At 44.5% G+C, this 21,607-nt stretch overlaps 1 protein-coding gene across 8 annotated transcripts in view; it reads left to right on the forward strand.

The window, feature by feature from the left end:
* The window catches only part of mybpc2a (myosin binding protein Ca), a 51,369-nt gene extending 37,239 nt beyond the window's left edge, over positions 1 to 14,130 (forward strand). For all 8 annotated transcript variants that reach the window (XM_037090139.1, XM_037090141.1, XM_037090143.1 and 5 more), the window contains 17 exons: positions 872 to 1,041; positions 2,889 to 3,054; positions 3,577 to 3,683; positions 3,786 to 3,815; positions 4,749 to 4,888; positions 5,126 to 5,285; positions 6,398 to 6,502; positions 6,698 to 6,886; positions 7,026 to 7,160; positions 7,404 to 7,571; positions 7,925 to 8,013; positions 9,291 to 9,486; positions 10,557 to 10,696; positions 11,518 to 11,677; positions 12,566 to 12,702; positions 13,220 to 13,406; positions 13,735 to 14,130. In XM_037090139.1, coding sequence (XP_036946034.1) covers positions 872 to 1,041; positions 2,889 to 3,054; positions 3,577 to 3,683; positions 3,786 to 3,815; positions 4,749 to 4,888; positions 5,126 to 5,285; positions 6,398 to 6,502; positions 6,698 to 6,886; positions 7,026 to 7,160; positions 7,404 to 7,571; positions 7,925 to 8,013; positions 9,291 to 9,486; positions 10,557 to 10,696; positions 11,518 to 11,677; positions 12,566 to 12,702; positions 13,220 to 13,406; positions 13,735 to 13,769 — 2,314 coding nt within the window. In that variant the 3' untranslated portion in view covers positions 13,770 to 14,130. The remainder of the gene's footprint in view (positions 1 to 871; positions 1,042 to 2,888; positions 3,055 to 3,576; positions 3,684 to 3,785; positions 3,816 to 4,748; positions 4,889 to 5,125; positions 5,286 to 6,397; positions 6,503 to 6,697; positions 6,887 to 7,025; positions 7,161 to 7,403; positions 7,572 to 7,924; positions 8,014 to 9,290; positions 9,487 to 10,556; positions 10,697 to 11,517; positions 11,678 to 12,565; positions 12,703 to 13,219; positions 13,407 to 13,734) is intronic.
* The last annotated feature ends 7,477 nt before the right edge of the window (positions 14,131 to 21,607 follow it).

Genomic DNA, 21,607 nt, shown 5'->3' on the forward strand with positions numbered 1-21,607 from the left:
TAAATATTCAAATAAAACATAGAAAGACTGGATTGTATGGAGTACATGGAGCCCGGTTGCCTTAGTCTGGGTACAAAAACACAATTTTCATTTTGCATTCAGTCCATACATAAAAGTCTAATTTTGCATGCAGGTGATATACCAATCTTTCTCAATAGAAGCGGCCAAATAAGATAAGTTATCACTTCTTTATTCCCTAAATACGTTGTTGAATTTAGCAGGCTGCCGTCCTGTACAGTGCTGGAAATGGAAGATCCAAGTTGGATGGAGGTTTGGGTTTGGTTAGTTTGAACTCATGTCTATAAATCACCAGACACAACAAATTTAGCTTTGTCACCAATACGACATCTTTTCCTTGGACCAAACTTGGACTTGGCGTACAGCTTCACACAATTTGAAGGTGTGAAATTGTGTTATTTCTACTTACTTGTACAACGTTTGTACTTACATAGTTTCAAAGATGGATGGGCCACTAACTGGGCGACTGTTTTTACAGACAAAGCACTGACATATTCAAAATAAAATGGTATCCAGATGTACCTGTCTTCTCGTGGAAAAATGACTGCTTCATCTTTTTCTCTTGTAACATCCCCACAGAATTACTTCTACAGACGCCATGAATGCAGCCCCTTAAAACCGAAAAAAAAGTATATCTAAGGGAACGTTCTTCTTCTGCACCGTTTAAAGAAAAAAAAAGAAAAGACGCGCGCTAAAGCCTTGTGATGCCTGAAGGCTGTAGCCATGTAGAACATTACAGACATGTCAGTCAGCGCTTCCTTCTCGTCTCTGTGTGCTGAAGTGCCAATGAAGTGTGTGTGTGTGTGTGTGTGTGTGTGTGTGTGTGTGTGTGTGTGTGTGTTTTTCTCCTCAGGATGAAAGATGGAGTTGAGCTGAACAGAGAAACGGCAGGTTCAAAGTACAGGTTCAAAAAGGACGGGAAGAGACACATCCTGATCATAAATGAAGCCACTAAGGAGGATATTGGAATGTATTACGCCTTCACCAACGGCGGCGAGTCGCAGGCAGAGCTGGAGGTTGAAGGTACCGTTTTTCTCCGTCGAAGTCGTCGCCGGCGTTCGACGTCTCCTCCTTACAAGTTACAAACTGTGTCAGCTGCGTGCCTGTGGTGTGTTTTTTGACAATGCTGCCTATTACGAAGTCATCAGAGTCAACAGAAACAACATAAAGCTATAGTTAGAACGTGTCACATTACAGCAATGCCTCAACATGTAATCTGGAGTTATACGTTTACTCTCAGAAGCAGTAACCTCAGGGCGATTAGCCGGCGCATGAAGTTCGCTAACAAGTAGTTCAGACGTTTTCCGTTTAATCACAAACTTTGAAAAAAATGTACACATCAGTGTAGGTTGATGTTTTTTCAATCTGACAAGCATGAAAAGCAATAAATTAGTCATTACTCACGTCATAATTAATGTCACTTCACGAGTCCCTTGTATCAGCAGTTCATTACGCTGTTCGTCATGCTGATTTTCTTTTACACCTTCAAAAATTAATGGTCGGATCCTGTCTCACCCATCAGAGTTCAGGCTGTCTCAGAGGCTGCAAACACTGCGAGCCAGACGAGTCTCATTAATTGATTAGAGTGTGAGAAAATGTCTCCTCAGTGGATACCCCAGTCGTAGTTACACCGCGCCGAGCGATCAGTGTGAACATCCTGTTACAACCCACTGCTTAAACAGACTGCCTTGATAAGGTGCACCCCAAGGTGATAGATTATTGTGGTGTTAGAGCCCACAGAAACGGTATTTAGAGTGAAATCACTCCAGCAGATAATTTCCCATAACATTTGAATGAATGACCTGCTAGCCACCAGGAGACTATTAGGGAATTTTAATTTGTTTTATTAAAGATAAAGGCTAAAAGTAAGTTTGAAGGAATAATTTGAAATTTGGGGAAAAACACTAATTCTTTTTTTATTATTTGCTGAGCGTTTTATGAGAAGATTGACATTACACTCATGTCAGTGTAGTAGGCTTTGTGTGACGCTAAAGCTAGCAGCCGGTTAGCTGAGCACAAAGACTGGGAGCTGCTGCTGGGTGTCATTTCCCTCTTTTGTGAGCTTTAGAGAGGTTGTACATTTTGTCTTCTTAGCACTGGGCAGAGCTGAGCTAGCTGTTTTCCGACTGTTTCTGTTTCTTTGCTCTTAGCTAAGCTAACTGTCGGCTACATATTTACTTTTACAGAAATGCTACTGGAGATATGTGGTATCAACCATCTCATCTAAGCCTTGGCAAGAAAGCAAGAAAAGCTAATTTCCCAAAATGTGAAAACTATTCCTCATTGTCAAAAAGAGGAAATTAATGTTTGAGACATCAATTTGAATGTCTTCAATAACTGTCATACTCAGGCCCTCAGGTGCAGGGCATTTTTTTTTCTTTGCTGGGTTTCTTCACGTAATAAGACAACAATCCATTTCAAACCTATAGTTAAACCTATAGCATTCTCTTCTCCTCAGCTATCTATCTTTTCTAAATCCTCAATCATAGCTACAACAACACCATTATCCTAGTCCAAGATAAGTGTACAAGCGTATAGATGTAGGCTAATTAAACTAAAATGCATGTATGCAGTTTGACTTTAACCAAACTAGCAGTTAGACCGAGATGTCGTTGTTCAGTAGATACCAAAGATGACAGCAAAGCAATAAAGTGCATGAGATAAGAACAGCAGAATCATCAGCTCGCTTGCACCAATGTGTCTAACTACACGTAACACATTACAGCTGTAAATAGAACAGATATAAACAAGTTTGCCGATCATATCCCCACAAATTCCACCTGCTGTCGAATGTAACAAACTGTCTGTTACAAACAAACATTTGTATGCTACAATATGTACTGATCCGTGCTGACGTGTCTTTGCTTCAGATAAGGAGCTGGAGGTTCTGCAGAGCATAGCGGACCTGACTGTGAAGGCTGCAGAACAGGCTGTATTCAAGTGTGAAGTGTCTGATGAAAAAGTGACGGGGAAATGGTTCAAGGACGGCGTCGAAGTCCAGCCCAGCGATCGCATCAAAATGACGCACATTGGAAGGTATCACATCAGACTGCAGCGGCTCCCCCGTTCAAAACGTCTAAATAGCAGTTGTTGTTGTTGTTGTTGTGAGCCCCCGTGTACAGACACACACACATGCACGCACGCACACACACACACACACACGCACACACTAAATCATATAGCTATCACAGTAAGCACTGTCTGCCACACGGCTTGGCAAACTATTACCAAAGGGGTTTCTTAGTTGTTTGACCCACTTTTTGGATAGGCTGCAATCTGTAAAGCTCTAACCTCTAAACACACACTCACAGACACTCTCTCACACATCATACACACCCCCAGGGTCCGGGGTTTCTCTCAGTAATCCCTCCATCAGAGCCGCCTATGGCAGGAGATATGCCAAGGCGGCAGCGGTCACACAAGGTGAAAGCCATTTAGTATTTTTCTCACTCTGCGATATTTCCTCACGGAGTATGTTGCTAGGGCAACTGTCTTTTGCATAATTGCGGGTCACAACGAGTGTTGTCTCCTTGGTAACATTTGGTAACATGTCCCCAGGACCCACAAGCTGACGATTGATGACGTGAAGCAATCGGACGCTGGGGATTATACCTTTGTCCCAGATGGCTATGCACTTTCTCTCTCTGCAAAACTCAACTTCCTTGGTGAGGGAACCAATATTAAGCTTTTCTTTTTTTCACTCTTAGTGAATCTGAGCTGCCCTTGTCGAAATCTGACTGACTCATTCATATATTTTAACCCCTCAGAGATCAAGATCGACTATGTTCCCAGACAAGGTAAGGGTTTGTTTTTTGTACAATATATATCTCTCTCTCCCTTTTCTATCGAAAGCCGGGCTCAGGCTTCAGGATTTTGGGGCTGATTCATCCCAGATTCGCCTCTCCTGACAATCGGAGGAGTGGTCTCGACTGGCACGTTGGTACTGATGCTCAGCACAAATCATCTGGTAATGTGAGGAGTTTACAGATCCGGTCGTCAAACTGCTCACAGAGTCATCAATGTTGGATATGCAGGGGCTTGAAATCTGGATGATTACGTCAGTACTATTTGAGCAGGACCACAATAGTGAAGGAGACATCCCTGGGCAGCTGAGGGTGTTGCCAAGCAATGCTAAACTCTTTGAGGCTAACGTTGGCTAGCACACTACTTCTGATAGATATTAAAACCGATCCCACCTCTGGTTCTTACTGAAGCTTAGACAGCCCAAGCTGACAGCGTCTCCCCAAACATTTTCTCATACAGACTTGTTTAGACTCCTTCTACGTTTACCTCATTGCAAAGGATTGCTACATTTTGTTTACATCTGCTTCCTCGCGAAATAACAAAAAATCTCAACAATATCCTGTCGTGCGTGATGGCCATTGTTCTCAGATCTTGTAGTGAATGCATGTCTGACAGCAAAGAACATCTTTGTTTCGTCTTATGTGAGTGATGCAACCCAGTATTGGTTGTGATTTTGAGAGTCTGGCTCAAGTCCACACCTTGTACGCCACTAGAACGCTTCTAATAGTATTAGTCTAAAGTTGGATATATCACTAGACACTGAGTGCCAATAAATTGGATGTAACTTTAAGTGCACGAACATCTGAAACAACATTGGCAGCTTCAAAGCAAAAACAACCACATTACTTCTTTTAAAGCCTGTTTTGCTTCTAACCCGAGTGACGTCTCTCTCTTCCTGTCTTCTCCACGAATGCTACAACCTAAAGATCCTCCCAAGATTCACCTGGACACCAGCGGCACCGGCAACAAGAACACCATCACCGTGGTGGCTGGAAACAAACTTCGCCTTGACGTTGAGATCACCGGAGAGCCGGCCCCCACTGTGTGCTGGATGAAAGGAGACAAGGTGAGGGAGAATAGAGAAGCATCGCGCACACACTCTAACACGCGTCACTTACTTTCTACCTTTGTGCGTCAATCAGAGTTCCCAGCCGTTAGTCACCGAACAGCAACAAAAGCAGAATGAAACATGCACCAGGAGTGGGAGGGCTGAATCACCTGTCATTGTGGCAGTTGTGACACTGTGCTCTTCAACTATTCCCTTTGTTCTGCCGGTCTCCCCCTCGCTGCTCTGTGGCGGTAGGAGGTGGCTGAGATGGAGGGAAGGGTCCGCGTGGAGACGAGGAAGACCCTGAGCAGCTTTGTAATCGAGGGGGCGGAGAAGGAGGACGAGGGCCACTACTCCATCACCGTGACTAACCCTGCTGGAGAGGACAAGGCTGAGCTCTTTATCAGGATCGTGGGTAAGTGACTCGTTCGTACTTTCACCCTTTTCACCTCTTTATTTTCTTTTGTTTCCATTTTATTATTCCTGACTCCTTACTCCTGAACCAAGAGTAGAATACTGACATCGAATGAGTGAAATGATCCAAAATTGATGCTCATAGAGCTTTTTTTTTTTTTTTTTAAATACAAATCAGTTTTAGTTCCACATCACTGCTTTGACATGTTGTAGCCATCTTATGTATTTCCAAACTTCTGGAATATGTGCTTAGTTATTGCAAGTTGTGCAAGTTATTATTGTGCATTAAATAAACATTATGTCATTTAGTGAGTTTTACCAGATTGTAATTCAGCTAAACAGTTACTTACATAATAATGGACACATGCATTAGTTATGATCAAAAACTAGAAGGTCGACAACTATGCTACAATAAAACAGCCAAACATCAAGCGAGTGCAACAACACGAAACAATGGAAGCCCGATCACTGTCTTCTTCCCTTCCTCTGTCAGCGTCCTCTTTGGCTCCGTTACGAGGTCGGTAGAGGCTGCTTCCTCTCAATCCTCCTGGCAGTCCAAAGCTCCTGTGCTAGCGTTGTAAGCCCCGAGCTCCCAGAGAGCCAACTAGCTGCACAGCTAATGGACCTAGCTAGCAGCAGCAGTTAGCAGTTACTTTAGCAACAAGCAAGCAACTATCCGTCCATCAGGGCACTCAGAGCAGTCAAAGGAAATCAAATCCACTGTCACCGACATAGTCAGTAGTGACGTAGCAAGCACTACCCACTTTTTATCCATTCCCCTAAGTTACATGTTGTAAGAAGAGACAGATTTCAAGTTTCCAGGTTTAATTACACATTAACTCAAAACAACATGCTTTAAATGCAAATCAGTGGTAGTAAGAAAAAAATGAATCCATAAAAATCTAATCAAAGATGCTGCGTAAAAGAAATAAAAAATCAAAAAAATGTATTAAGCTCAGTGCAAAACTAAGAATATACATTTTGGATACAGTACTTATTAAGGCGCTGTCACAAACAACCTTTTTAATCAGCCTCATCCTCGTTCCTCCTCTCAGTTCTCTCTGTTTCATCTTTCCCTCTCGTTCCATTTCCAACTGTAACCTGCCTCTCCAGATGTGCCCAACCCTCCTGAGAATGTCAAATGCACATCAGTTGGCGAGGACTCTGCCACAATCACATGGGACCCTCCAGCATTTGACGGCGGAGTTCCCATTAAAGGTGCCCCTGAAACACACACAACATCTAATGTTCACATCTGATGTCTCCCTCCCTGGAGAAAACAGCAGTTTAGAATCCACTCTGTTCATCATACGGAGATGTTTTTGAACTGTTTTTTTTTTTCTTTTTTCTTCTCGAAAACGCTGAGACATTTTTTTTAACGACTCCGCCGCATGTTGATGCTGCTTCCTCCAGGGTACCTGATGGAGAGGAAGAAGGTTGGCTCGGCCAGATGGACCAAGCTCAACTTTGATGTTTACGAGTCGACCACGTACGACGCTAAAAAGATGATTGAAGGCGTACTTTACGAGATGAGAGTGTTCGCAGTCAATGGCATCGGCATCTCTCAGCCCAGCGCAAACTCGAAGCCCTTCATGCCCATTGGTGCGTTGCCATTTATCATTAGCAGAATGGTTAATTAACAAAGGCTTTTCACACAATGCTCATTTTGAGGGAGCTTAACCTACCTCCCATCCCATTTACACTGGGTATTAACGTATTAATTAGCTCCTGTCTCTCTCAGCCCCCACCAGCGAGCCCATTCGCCTCACGGTGGATGATGTGACAGACACTACCTGCGCACTCAAGTGGCGTCCTCCAGAGAAAATCGGAGCGGGCGGTATCGACGGCTACATCATTGAGTACTGCAAAGAAGGAAGTAAATACATGCAAAATATCAAGCACCATCACGCTCAGGCATTATAGAGAGTTTATATGTTGTTCCTGAAGTCATTAATAAAAGTTAAAGGTCATATTGATAACATTTCTTTGTGGACATTTCTTCACAATACTTCTTGTAGAAATGTACAGAATAAAAGCAGGAACAACTTTCTAGGGTTTGCTGGGTCCGACGGCTCTCTTGACTGTTCCTCCTCTTCTTCTGATCTGACTCGTTCCTCAGGTGATGACTGGGTGCAAGCTAATGAGGAACCGGTGTCGAAGAACCAGTACAGGGTGAAGGGTCTCCCAGTGGGGGAGAAGATGCTGTTCAGAGTGGTGGCTGTCAACATCGCTGGACGCAGCCCTCCCGCCACGCTCGGCCAGGCCGTCACGATCAGGGAGATCATGGGTCAGAGACATGTTTTAAGTCTGTCGTCTGTCGTTGGTTTTGTAGATAGAAATTCAACGGAGCTGCTGCTGTTAAAAGATATCGTAAAAAACTCTGCATTGGGACCTGTGAAGTCAGTCAATTTTGTGAGCGGTTATTCATTTTTTTAATCAAGCGTACCATTGTGTCTTTGCTCCTATAAGATTAGCATGAATGTGCATTCTCGTATCTCAATAATTTATATCTCTGGCACCCACACACGAACATGTAACATTTAATCTGTGCATGCTATGCATTTGACATATCTGCTTTCCTCCACAACACCCACTCAAATTCTACTTCCCATCTCTGTCCCTCTTGCGTCCATGACACAGAGCATCCAAAGATCCGCCTGCCTCGCCAGCTGAGAACCAAACTCATTGTGCGTGTGGGCGAGAAGGTGAACTTGGTCATCCCCTTTCAGGTTGGTTCCCAGTCTTGCCGAGATCTGGCTTACCACTCGTCTCAGTTTTTGAGCATAAACAGAAAGATCTGCAGTTGCAGGTTAATACCGTTCGGTGATTGAAACAAGGTGTTTAAAGATTATAGGTCACTTCCACACGGACCCTGTGCTAAACGGCTATTTCAGACTCAGAGGCATTTTCCAACACGAAGTCTTAAACTGGGTTTATTTGAAGAGTGGAGAAAAGGGCAGTGGAGTTTGGATAAAAGCCTAAGAAGACGGTCCGTGATCCACATAAAATGGGTCATTGCAAGGGTGGGGGTTGAGTCAACCCTGAAGTGGTGTATTTGAAGTAGAAATGCGACCGGACTAAAAGAAAGTCAAGATATCACGTCTGTTTTAATTAATGGTTGCCTGTGTCTGTGGGAATGCACCCTGCTTGTTTGGTGAGAGGAACTGATCAAATAAAGGCCTGAGATTATATTTCTGAAATATTATTCGGTATTTTTTATCTTCTTTTGAAATGCAAATCAGAGTCCTAAACTTTAACAGTAGGCACGCTTGAGAGAGAGAGAGAGCCAGAGCAACAACATCCCTGTCATCCAAGAGCTGGACAGAGGCTGCACAGTGATGGAATATGTGGTACAACTTCATCTGACTCGAGGAGGATGCCCCAAAATATTTTGTGGCCAAAACATGAAATAAATCCTCCCAGCTGGCACCAGTTTAAAGCCAGAAAGACACTGGACGGACCTTAACTTTTAGTTGGAAATGAAAACTGGGTTGACGTCAACCTCCAATGCCGAAAAGATTTTGAACTTTTTTTAAATTAACACTCCAACTGAAATCAACATCGTCGAATGATGTTATAATCTTACATTGTGTTACAAGTTGATTTCATGACGTTTGGCAGATGTTGGGTTTTGATCACCACACGCCACAACTAATGTCAGTATTGAGACATCTGGAAGTAGTTTCTGGAGAGAGATACAGTAGTTGATTGTTGAGTCTTATTCCTATATGTCAAAAACGCCTAACCCAAATTATCTGATGACCTGGGAATGAGTCTCAACAATCAACTATCTTTATCCAGACGCTGCTTCCCAACCTTTAACACAACTCAAAACCAACCAAATATCAATGTCAACTTGACATTGGCATTAGACGTCTTCCCAACATTGAATGTTTTTTTCATAGGTCATCGCAGACTAAAAAAGGTACAAATGTTCAGTCATTTAATATCACCTTGCGTGTTTACCTTGATCATCACAAGACCGAGTCCGTTTCTCTGACTGCAGGGCAAGCCTCGGCCGATTGTGACCTGGTTCAAAGATGGCGCTCTCCTGGAGGACAACACGGTGGGAACTCGTACCAGCGACAAAGACACCATCCTCTTCATCCGCTCGGCAGAGAGAGGCCACTCCGGAAAGTACACCCTGTCCGTTCAGATTGAGAACATGTCCGACAGCGCTGACATACACATCCAGGTCGTAGGTCAGTCCCATCATGGCACCGACACCTCTCCAGACCTTTATTGCATGTTCCCTCATTAAGATTAGGACACCGTGCGTGGTTCACAGTTCACAAGGTACACTGCTAATAACCTGTGTGGAGGGGGATGATGGCTTGAGCCCCAAATCTGTGACATGTCAAGAGTTTTTTTTTTCTTTTAATTTGATGATAATTCCTAATTTCATACGCTTTGGGATCTGTGAGTCAAACTAGCAAATCATCAAAGCGCTGATTCCTCGCTCTCCCGCATAATCCCGGCTCCTGAGCTGCCGCTGTGGCCGCCGGCTCATTCCTCAGTTTACGCCTCGTCTCCCTGGGTCAGGGTGCTAGGTGGATTATTTGGCGGGGCTCTGCCGGGATTATTTGCGTGTAGACTGGGATTAGGTTTGGATTTTGAGGGCTACTCTGTCACTTGCTCTGCTGAGAGGGCTGAGCTAATGAGAGGCTCCAGCCCCTCTGATCAGCTCCCCTCCCTCCCCGGCTGATCTGTCAACGCACTGTTTCAGCAGGAGACAGTGCAGGAAGGATTAACGGCAGCGCTGCTCACTGTTTGTACTGTACTCCGCAGAGGAGCGCACGCAGAGCAAGATTAATGGCAAATACATTACTATGTCGTACAGTATGCCTGCACTGCGCCGTGTTCAGCGCAGGCCACACAGCAAGATCGATGATAAACACACTGCATTCTTCTGTTCTGTAATCCAGGCAAAACCGTACTGTTTCTCAGTTTGTCACTTCTGTGCCAGCAGAGTTTTTCTAGTAATGCATGCAGCCACCGCAGCCCCTTCTGTGCACCTTTGTCTTTTGCTCTGCTAATCTGTCAATCTTTGTCAAATCTCACCTGCTGCTAGTGTTGATTTCTCTCTCTCTGTGGGACTTATCAATCTACCTCCCTCTCTCTTTCTCTGAAACCCAGGCAGGGAAGAGACTTAGTCGGCACTGTTTTTTTTTGTTTTTTTTACGATTGTCTAATAAGCCTGTCTCGTTGATAGTTTTGAACGAAATCCTCCAACTCTATCCCTCTTCTCTATCTCCTCTCACAAACCCAACAGAAAAGCCTGGTCCCCCCATTGACGTGCACGTTACAGAAGTGTGGGGCTTCAACGTTGCGCTGGAATGGAAGCCGCCCAAGGATGACGGCAACTGTGAGATCATAGGCTATACTATCCAGAAGGCTGACATGAAGACCAAGGTAAAATGTGTGTTAGAGTGTACAGAGAGGTGGCAGCCATATTGGTTTGAGCTGACCTGAGCACCATCTTTAAGCTAACTTTAGCTTCTAGGAACACTTTAGCACTATATAGATGCTATCATTAGCTTCTTGGTAGACTTGAACACTATGTAGAAGCCAACATTAGTTTCTTGGTAGACATGAGCACTATGTTGAAGCTAACATTAGCCTCTAGGTTGACTTGAACACTATGTAGAAGCTAACATTAGCTTCAAATTTTTTAATAAAAATACATTTTTACTAAAACATAAGCTATTCAAGTGATTGTGATGAAGACCAATCCAGAACGGCAATTTTAATATCTCTAGTAATCCTGTATATTAGTGTGATCCCTCTCTTTCATACTTATCAGTAGTCTGTAATACATTGGCTGATATGTCTCCTGTTTTGGCAAGCATGACGGACTTTTCTATCCAAACTGCTCTCTGTGGTTTGTCTCATCCCTTATAACATCTCTGGTGTTGTTTTTTCGACTAGAAAAAAACAACAACAACTAAAAACAACACTTAGGTCATTGCCATTCTCCAACATCCATATGTGTCCGCTTGGCCTTCATGATGTCTCCAGGCATGGCTGCAAGGAGTTTTGTCACGTAACTGCAAAGCCTCACCAACCTGTCGTGGTCATTATGTTGTACGAATGGACAGGAAGTTGGACTGGAAGAACATGGATGCTGGGGATGGGAGATTCTTCAGCTTATACAGATCTCAACCTCGGCTAAAAGCCTCATTGAACCTCTGCTTCTCGTCCCTCTGCCTCTCTGTCTGCCTCTCTCACATCAGGAGTGGTTCCTGGTTTATGAGCACAACCGCAGGCCCAGCTGCACTGTGTCTGACCTGGTCATGGGGAACGAGTATTCCTTTCGAGTGTACAGCGAAAACATCTGTGGCCTCAGCGACGAGCCTGGCAGAAGCAAGAACACCGCCATCATTACCAAAACAGGTAATGAAACCCCTGCAGAGCGATGCCCACTGCAATGCCAGTGGCAACACTGTATGGAGTTAAAACATAAAGTGAGCATAAAGGAAAGAGTAAGTAATTGTGATTTCTTATTAAAATTACACATGCAAACACATTCACATGCAAATATTAAGGAAATACAAACTGTAATATGATTTCTAACTATAGAGCCCAGTTATAACATTACAAACTACTTGTGATTAATTGTCGGCCGTAATTAATTACTTCAAGGAAAAGTAATTCACGCCGATTATGCTGAACAGAAATATAGTTTGACAGAGTGTTAAGTAACATTTAATACTGGCCACGCATTAAGAAAGCAGCCAGGCTGGGAAATTAACACCTGCCACCAGCCGAATCCTGCGACTGTTGTCGTGTTGTTGAATTCACTTAGTCTACCAGGAAATCTGGCAGCCAACCAGCCAGTCTCTTTTGTATTCCAAGCAGCAGTCCGGCCCGTGGAATTGCGATTGTTGCTGAATGTAGTACTCACCCGACATCATGGTGAAACAAAGGTCAGATTTTTGTCATGATAAGGCAAAAGGTAATACTCGAATTTGAGCAGGATTTGTTATTGATATTAAAGGCTGAAAAATCCCAAAGTCGCCCCGGTTTTCCATCATCATTGGGCTGAGCAATTAATAAGACAGAATTTTCTTTTGCGGGTGAGCTTAACCTTGAGTAGAAAGACATGTCCATCTTCTTATATTCTTTCAACCTCCCAGATCTCATTTAAGGAAACAAGGTAGCACGCTAAAGACGAAACGGTAGCCACTAAAATGTGTTGTAAATAAAGCACTGTCATTCTGTTGTGTGTGTGTTTGTGTGTGTGTGTGTACTAAGACATGTTCAACTTCTCCACTTGTCCAGGATTGGTCCATAACCGTGCACCCTTCAAGGAGAAGGACATTAGCAGTTCCCCCAAGTTCACGGCTCCCCTTGTGGACAGAAGTGTGGTTGCAGGTTATAGCGCAGCCATTAGCTGTGCCGTCCGCGGCTTCCCCAAGGTACGTACATATTTTAAAGTAAGAAGGCATTCCACCAGAATGACAGAATTAAGTGTTGAACTGTCATTTAACATAAAAAAATAAAGGAATATAGGCAACTGTAGCGCCTCCATCCGGCATTCATTTTACCTGCACTGGCCCCATGATAGCTTTGCTGCAAGGGTACGTCACAGCTTTCAGGCTTTGTGTTTTTTAAAGTGAGTGTACAAGTGTCAAACAGTGAGTGTAGAACAGTTGGGAGGATTTTGAATCCTTTTCAGCACGAGTGTATTTTTATGTCTGAAGCTAGAACAAGAGGTGGAGCAGAAAGATCTTTGAACACCCTTCTTTTTTTTCCTCTATCCCTCCGAATCTGCAAAGATTTGTCAAGCCGAAATGTTGACCTAATTTCACCTCTTCCTCTTCCCTCCTCCCCTCCCCTCCCAACATCCCTTGCTCTGTTTGTACTCCCCCTCCTTCTCTCCTCCATCCCGCCAAAATATGCCTCCTCATCTCCCTCCGACGCTCTGTTCTCCAGCCAAAGATCGTTTGGATGAAGAACAATATGATCATCGGTGAGGACCCCAAGTATCTGATGCAGAACAAACAGGGCGTGCTGACGCTGAATATTCGCAAGCCGAGCCTGTTTGATGGGGGAAGATACTCCTGCAGGGCCATCAACGATCTGGGTCAAGATGAGGTGGAGTGCAAGCTGGAGGTTCGAGGTACGCCGCCTGAACTTAACATCTTTAATACCATAGTTTCAAAGTGGTGAGCGGGCGCATGACCTCGGCTGGGGCAGGTCTCTTCCTGACAGTCTTCAATAAGGCTCAGCGTGACAAATCTCCATCTCCTCAGCCCCTCTCACGGATCTGTTATTGTGAAACTTCAGTTGAAATTCTTGCGCTAAAAATAAATCGCCCTATTGTATTTTGTCAGTTAAAGTTTCGGAGCCACCGATGATTCTTGAGCGCCGTAGTTTTTTTTTTTTTTAAACCAGCGTGATCTCCCTGGCCTCACATGCTGATCTGAATTTTCCCTTTTTCTCTGCAGTTGTACAAGAGAAAGGAGAGGAGGCGAAGAAATGAGCGACGGCACGAAACAGCAGAGGATACAGTTGAACAGGAATAGTAATGGATTATGTATAACAGGATAGTCATGAATAAATATGATTAGAATAGATCACTGGTGAGGCTCTAAAGCCAATCCCCCTGCCCCCCCTTGTCTTCCTCCTATCCGCCTGCCTTTCACAGCTGCTAAGACGAATGTTACATCAGTGATATACCATAAATTCTTTACAGCAAGCTGCCACCTTGTCACATCCTCACTGAGAGAAGCGGCGGAGTATTGTAGTAGCACTGCCACACTGTGACCACACACAGATGGATCCTTCTTATCTGTGAAGTGGACCTGTCACTGAACACACTTATAAAACAGCCTTTCATCCATTACGGCTCCCTGTGTTGTCTGTTTTGTGTCCGGGACGTTTTTATAGGATGGGATGAATTTACGATTGTAATGCAGCCGTAGAGCCGAAACCTCTGCAGTGTGACCGAGCGGCTGCGCACCTCTGCCCGCTCGCTGTGGGTGTTAGGTGTGTGATATGTGAGCCGGGGCCCGTCGGCCCTGTGATGGTCGAATGGAGGGATCACGACTCAGCCAGGCATGGCCGACATCATGGAGCCGCCGGGATAAAGGAGGCTCTTATACACGGATATGGACCTGCTGCGCCCCTCATGCACACACACAGAGGGCACACATGTTGACTTACACACACACACACACACACACTCCCACACTCCCACATGCTACCTTACTACACTCATCATGGCATGACCTATAGTGGTAGGCCTTTACAGATACATGGCTTACACTCATGCACATGCAAACACAAACACACACTTGGAATCAGGGTCTCATTAGCATCACACACTAGAGACTAATTAATGCACCCATCAACACTGCCCTAATTAGCTCTCCCACGTCATTACTGAGCAAACGAATTACCGCTAATTTACACACCCGCAAAACAAACACAGCACCGTCTCTGCTGGGAGAGTCCGCCGCCGCGGCTCGCCTTGCACACCGAATTAAAGCCTCACCGATGTGCCGCAACCCGGACAGGCGTCCCAAGTGACCCCGCCCTTCCTCGCACACTCCCCCTAACTCGAGCACCCGACAGAGGGAGGTGCTCGACAGGCTCAGATTTAACACATCAGGTAGTTTGTTTGTGTTGTTGCCTGCTGCAGAGTAAATACACCACCCTCCTCTGGAGACGTGGGGGTACTCTGTTCCATGTCTGTCCCACCACTGACTGCATCAGGTCCTGGTCTCCTGTCTCTCCAGCAGAGGGGGTAAGAGCACAGAGACAAAGACCACAACTGACCATCATCAGGGTGTGTGTAATCATGAGTGACGGGTTATTAAAAACTATTACATTACCAGTGCGTCTCTGACTGAAGCTCCAACCCTGCCAGCCTAATCCCGACTCTTTCGCGCACACCTTAAAACCTCCAGCACTTCTGCGTACAATGGATTGCATTTCCTTCTTTACATTGCAGCATGTTGTTGGAAGATGAGCTGAAATAGGGTGAGGGCATAAATGCCCAGATAAAGCAGGGAAAATCCTCCAGATACCTGAAAGTAGGCCACGATTGGCTGCACAGTAGACCTGCAGTGCAGCACAAAGCTTAAAATTTTGAACCCTGTCGAGCAGTAAATTACTCCGAGAGAGTGTGTGTGTGTGTGCATGGATTATGTGTGGTGTTGATATAATCTTATTGTCAGTTAACCTGAGACACAGCGTGGTGCGTTACTCCGCTGATTGACACATGAAAGCGCCGCCGAAAATACGCCGCATGCTACTTTTTTTTTTTTGCACAGAAGTTTTGGGAAAAACAGATTCTTCAGAAAAACAGCGTGTAACCTCGATACTCCACCTGAGCTTTAGCCTCTGTTCCCGCTCTCGAAAGTGATGTTCAGTTGCTAAGCAATCAAACTAATTGTATCTACTGGCATCATCCGCGAGCCTTATGAAACTTTCAAAACATGAGAAGGTGCAGGTTTACAACGCTACCGTCAATGTGTGTGTGTGTGTGTGTGTGTGTGCGCCTCATGCAGTCTTGCAAAAGCTTTAAGTAGTAAATCAGCAGAAAAAAAGGAGCATTTTGTTTTCCCCTCGCTCCCTGTGACACACCTCCAGGCTCTTTAAGTTTGTGATGTCTGGATGAATAATTAATGGGGAAGCATTGCAGCCCAGGAGTAAACCATCGGCTTCCTCTTGCACACTGTATCTGCTCAGCTGTCTTTCCAATATTAGAACAGGCCCGCCTCAGACGCAGACGAGACAAAAGAGAGTGACAAGACAAGTCTTACCACCAGGCGAAAGGGAGGCAGAATCGGTGGGGGTGCGGGCACTATTATGTCTGCGTGTGTGCGTGTGTCTCGGAGAGAAAAAAAAAAAAGAAGAAGCAAGACAAGAGATACCAAAGAGACAGAAACAGACCTCCTGAAACAGTAGGATGGAGGGAACTATAATTATGCAAGTAATTATACATGAAATCACAGACTTGGAGTGAGAGAGGAAGAGCTGGAGAGAGGGAGAGAGAGGAAGAGCACTGGAGGGAAAGAGCCTTGCAGTGAGTCTCATCCATGTAATTACAGTATAAGAACTAAATGAAACGGGGAGAACACACACACACACACACACACACACACACACACACACACACACACACACACACACACACACACACACACACACCATATAGGACCATCTGCCTGTGCCTCTGCACCTCACACACCCCGACCGCTGTACTGTATGTTACACCACTGATGCCCACGTGGACGTTACGGCTTCATCTTCTGATCCTCTTGTTTTTTTTTTTTTTTGGTTGCCATGGTATGCTCTGTTGAACACCAGTGTGTGACTTATACCCTGTGTCATCGCGTTCATTGATTAAAGAGCCCACACCCTCCCCAAGCTCACGACCCATATAATGAGTACAATGTAGTTGGGCTGGGGCGGGGCGGGGGTGGGGGTTGTGAAAGGAGAGCGCTGCCTGCACATTTCACAATAATGACAACTTCATGACTGTATGTGGCTGACAGAAACAGCTTTGTCTGCACTGTGGGCGGCGCTCTGTGTTGTCGAGCTTCTGTCTGTATGGAGGAAAGTCATTTTAAAGTGAGGACGTCTTCGCTGAGTGTGGGGTTCTTTTTTCCAAGGCGAGGCAGATACAAAGCTCGAGTTCCAAATTAAAGGATCAATTAAAGAACTTCTCCAGATAAGACTAGATAGGTTCAGTCGTTATCTATTCACCCCGAGTGCCGATGGGGAGTCAGGTGGAGTTTCGTGGTTGACAAAGTTTTAAGAAGCCACTAGATCCCAAATTGATTTGAAAAGACGTCATTCACAGCCCTGACGTCGTGTGTGCTAACACTTTTAGCTTTGCAGCTACAGGGAGGATCCCTGCTTTAAAGAGAGTGCAAAAAAAAAACCAAAAAAACGGATTTTCAACTCGGTTTGGGATCTCGGGTCTTGTGTGGAACCATTTTATGAGAAAGCTGTCACGCTGTTTTGATGTGAAGCTCCAGAAATGTTTTGTCTCCACTCAACTTTGAGTAGATAATGGTTGAATTTTCATTTTTGGGTGAACTTACCCTTTAAGGAACTAAATTAATTTCACTGACGGTCTTGACATGAAACCTTGAGGCTTTTCTATTCAAAATGCCTCAAGTGATCTGTCTCCTTTGAAATGTCTCTGACAGTTCCCGTCAGCAGTTTCAGATTGTTGTCTTACTTTATTGGGAGACTGTACAGTGTAATGTATAACTGGCACAAATACGGGTCCCCATTCTGCATGGGGCCCTCAGTAACCTAGAAACAGCCCTGCCCATCAACACGTTCACATTCGTAGTAGTGATTACGTCATTACATTAGACCACACATCTGCAAACGCCACCTTCTTTTCTATCTCAGCTACACACCTGTGAAGTTGTGATAGCGATGCTGTCATACTGACAAAAATCTGTCCCTGTGCAGACACAGAGACGTATAAAATCCTGGCAAAGAACTCCAAACTTCTTCTCTGATCGCTCCCTCGTGTCTCCAGGACCACATTTCGCCATTATGACACACGAAGACTCACAAGGTTGAAAACCAAGCACTGTAAATGCAACCAGAGCTGACATGGGATTACAACTAGAACACAGGATTGTCTCAGCCATTTTCATCTTGGACACAACTTTCCATCATTTTCTCTTCGCATATCATCCATTTTCCGGCCACTTAACATGGTCCAGGTCACGAGGGAAGCCGGCTATGCAGCCCAGACATCCCCCTCCCCCTCCACGTCCTTCCGCTCCTGGTGTTCCTAATGTATCCCAAGACTTTGTCAGGTCAGAGGGGACACATAATCCCTTTAACGTGTCCTCTGGAGTCTTCTATCTGTTTGGACATGTCCAGAAAACCTCCACATTGTGGTATCCAGAATCACAGTTGGCACCATTTGGTTCTTTTCCAAGTTTATCCAGGAAATATAACTCCTCCTGATGTGTCTCAGGCTGTTCCCGGACCTCCAAGGACGGGAACACATTTCAGCCACCTGTGTCCATGATTGTATTTTTACCACCAGTCAGGGCTCAGGACAAAAAGGTGAGTGCTGGAACGTAGCTCGAAAAAGCAAATCCAGCGAATCTCAAAGTAACTTGATCCCGACCAGAAGAAAGCAATCATCTTAATTAATCTGTCTCAGTCTGCATTGAAAGGGTCTTAAAGCATAAACCAACACAATGTGATTTCTATCCTTTTGACTGCAACAATAAAACAACATGATTAAGGCGAAAAACCAAAAAAATTGCAATATCATTTTGAAAAGAACCCGACACCAGACTGATATTCACTGGAGTACACGATAAAAAAAACATGATGCAGGGAAATATGTCAAAACAGAGGTAACTGCTGTGAGATTCATGTGAAAAGCTTATTTAATGCAAGTCACTGAGGACAAACTCTTCAATCCTCTTTCCAAATTTCAAGTTCAGTCAAAGATACTGAGGCGCATGTCCAAAATGTAGTTCTCTGCATTATTTTTGCCCAGAAAACACAACACAAACAGAAACAGTGTTCGGCAAGCTACCTCCCAAATGTAATGTCTTACATATTACCAGTTACTCTAAAATAGTGTCTAATAGTCTGTGCAGAGTGATGCATCACACTATTGTGTTACTTTAACCAAAACAAGCACAGAGGAGCAACCAGGCTTTATAACAGGAGGGTTATACTGTTTCACTACTGTAACCTCGAAATAACCTGGTCTCTGTTGACTATGAAACCTTTTACTTTCATTCAAAACATGTCATCATCCGTTCTGTGTTCTGCGTTCAGCCGCATTTAGAAAGCATCTGTAAAAGAATAAATAAATAAATAATGCCTGTCACCGCGAAGACTGCGCTCTGTCAGAGCCGATCGGCCCTCCAAAACTGGGAGCGCTCTGTGAACTGGGGTGACACTTTGATTTTGAAGGCAGCAACATGACGGAAACAAACATACCCAACAACACTGGGCGGTAGTAAGAGAAAAATATGTCTCCTGTCGAAAGAAGTCGCGCTTCTGTTTGATGGACAGAGTTGGCAGACAGTGAGGGACGGACTTCACATGACAATATGGACAATTTGGGATTAATTATATCATCAGTGGACGCTTACAGACTAAAGGAATATGAATTATCGAGGAACGGACACAAATTAGGACTCGCTGACCGCCTCAAAGACAGAGTCACCGCTCTTTTCTGTCTCTTTTGCTCAGCATGCCAGCAAATCTGAATTAATGATTCTTCAGATCTTGTGTTTTCCATTAAATGAACTAAACAGCTGAATGGTGGAGAAATTTAACGGTGTGTAGCATGTCCATATTGGCAGAAGTTAAAACCTTTACACTGTTATGAGCCAATCTGAGCTAATTTAAACCTCGCAGTTGAAAAAAAAAAAAAAATCTATAAACACATAATTTTCAGGTGTAAATGCATTCCTGCCTCTGGACTCCTGGAAAACAGTTGAACTGAAATACATCATCAGCTTCAAGCGGAGCAAACCTGAGGTCACTAAACTGGACAGTGCGTGAAACACACAAGACAGACCGGTGACAAATCACTACACAACACCCTCTGATGATGCGTCTGATAATTCAAAGTATCACCGGTTGATTTGAGAGGGAGCGTCTTAATCCTCAGTGCTCTCCAGCACAGTCTGAACAGGCTGTTCTCAAAGCCACCTCTTATCCGGCCCATTGATTGCTCTCACTGTAATGAACATGTCTGCTGAATTAGAAATTTTGTTCCGAATTGATTAATATGATCGGGAGGAATTTTGGGATTAGAATCAGCACTTTAAGCGAGTTTAACCTGTTGCGGTTTTAGTTCGCTACGTAGCAGCGAGGAATGTGTGTTTAGGGAATAAATATAGCCACCAGCAGGTTCTCATAAGTAGCGTGTGTGGGTGCACACATGCATGCATATGTGTGTAGGTGTTCAACGTGTTGGCACACACAAATGAGCCGCATATTGTGTATGTAAATCCATCTGCACAGTGTGAAAGGAAATCCAGTCTGGAAAAACCGAGGAAACATATGCTAGCACTGACAAACTGCACCGACGGAGCCAAAGAGCGGTCAAGGCCGACGGTTACAAAGATGCTTGCCACACGCTACAAACGCTGAAAATGACCACATGATTCACTCCTTAATGACCGCAAACAAAACATCGAGCTTTCAGTCTGCAGGATAGAAAAGAGAGATGGCTAAAAAACTAAAGAAACAGACTCGGCTTGCTTGTCATCTCTCTTTTCTCTCAAAGCAAAAATAATGCCTTCAGCCCAGTTTCGGTTGTCAACTGTGAGACATTATCGCCGATCTGTCGCAGTAACTACAGTCAGTCATTTACCAGCATTATGTCTAATGATTGATCTGCATGGTCATGTAACAGACAGGGACTATTAGGCCATTTCAAATGGCAGATGCAGCCTCAGGTGCAAACACTGCTCCGTCATGGCGTCCCCTGCACTCTACGCGAGACACGACTGCATCCATGCACGCAGCTAAGCCAAGGCGCGAGGCGAGGCTCTGTTAATGTACTGTGACCCAATCCCAGATCATATATCACAGCTGAGTCTTTGGTGTTTGCATCCTATTGTGGATTGAACCACAGTCAGCAGAAGCTCAGGCCGTGATGTGTAAGACAGATGCTGCACACCAGTGATTCCCCACCAGTTGCCAGGGGGTGCATGGAGAGATTGTGGAGCAGCTCAACTAATTATAGGAAGAAAAAAAAAAAGGATTGTGATTTTAAAAGAGCTGCATGTTGATTCGGCTTTCACACCAGACCAGTGTTGAGATCCAGAGTGCGTGCAAAGTGAGCAGAAAATCTAATCAGTTCTCTAAAATTCACAGCTAAAGTAGCGATAGTTAACTTTAACCAGCAACAGACGACTGGCTGTGCTTTAACTGTCATTCTGAAGTAAATACTGATGGCACAGTGTGATGGCTGTAAAAAAAAAAGAGAGACATATAGGTTCCTTACAAACCTTCGCTTTCATGCTGTTCAGTCTTCCGGCGGGCCGAATAATCTCCCAGAGAAAATGGAGAACAGAACAGGAGGAGGCATTGTTTTCCCAGGCCGTTATCCCCGAGTGACAGTGGAACAGCTGGAACAACTGCACAAACTCAACACTGCAAAACTCGGCGAGGGAGGTGAGTGACAGAAACTGCGGTAGAAGAGCGACTCAGCGTCGTGTCAAAGTCTATTCTGCCATTGGTAGTTTCCTCTTACGACCCGACTTGACATTTTTTTTCGACCAGATTGGTAAGTAAATGAAACCTGCCAACTTATCAAAATAACCAAGAGTCTACCTCTGCCTTTTCATAGCACTT

Source organism: Acanthopagrus latus, chromosome 23, assembly GCF_904848185.1.
Source record: "Acanthopagrus latus isolate v.2019 chromosome 23, fAcaLat1.1, whole genome shotgun sequence".
NCBI classification, from domain to species: Eukaryota; Metazoa; Chordata; class Actinopteri; order Spariformes; family Sparidae; genus Acanthopagrus; species Acanthopagrus latus.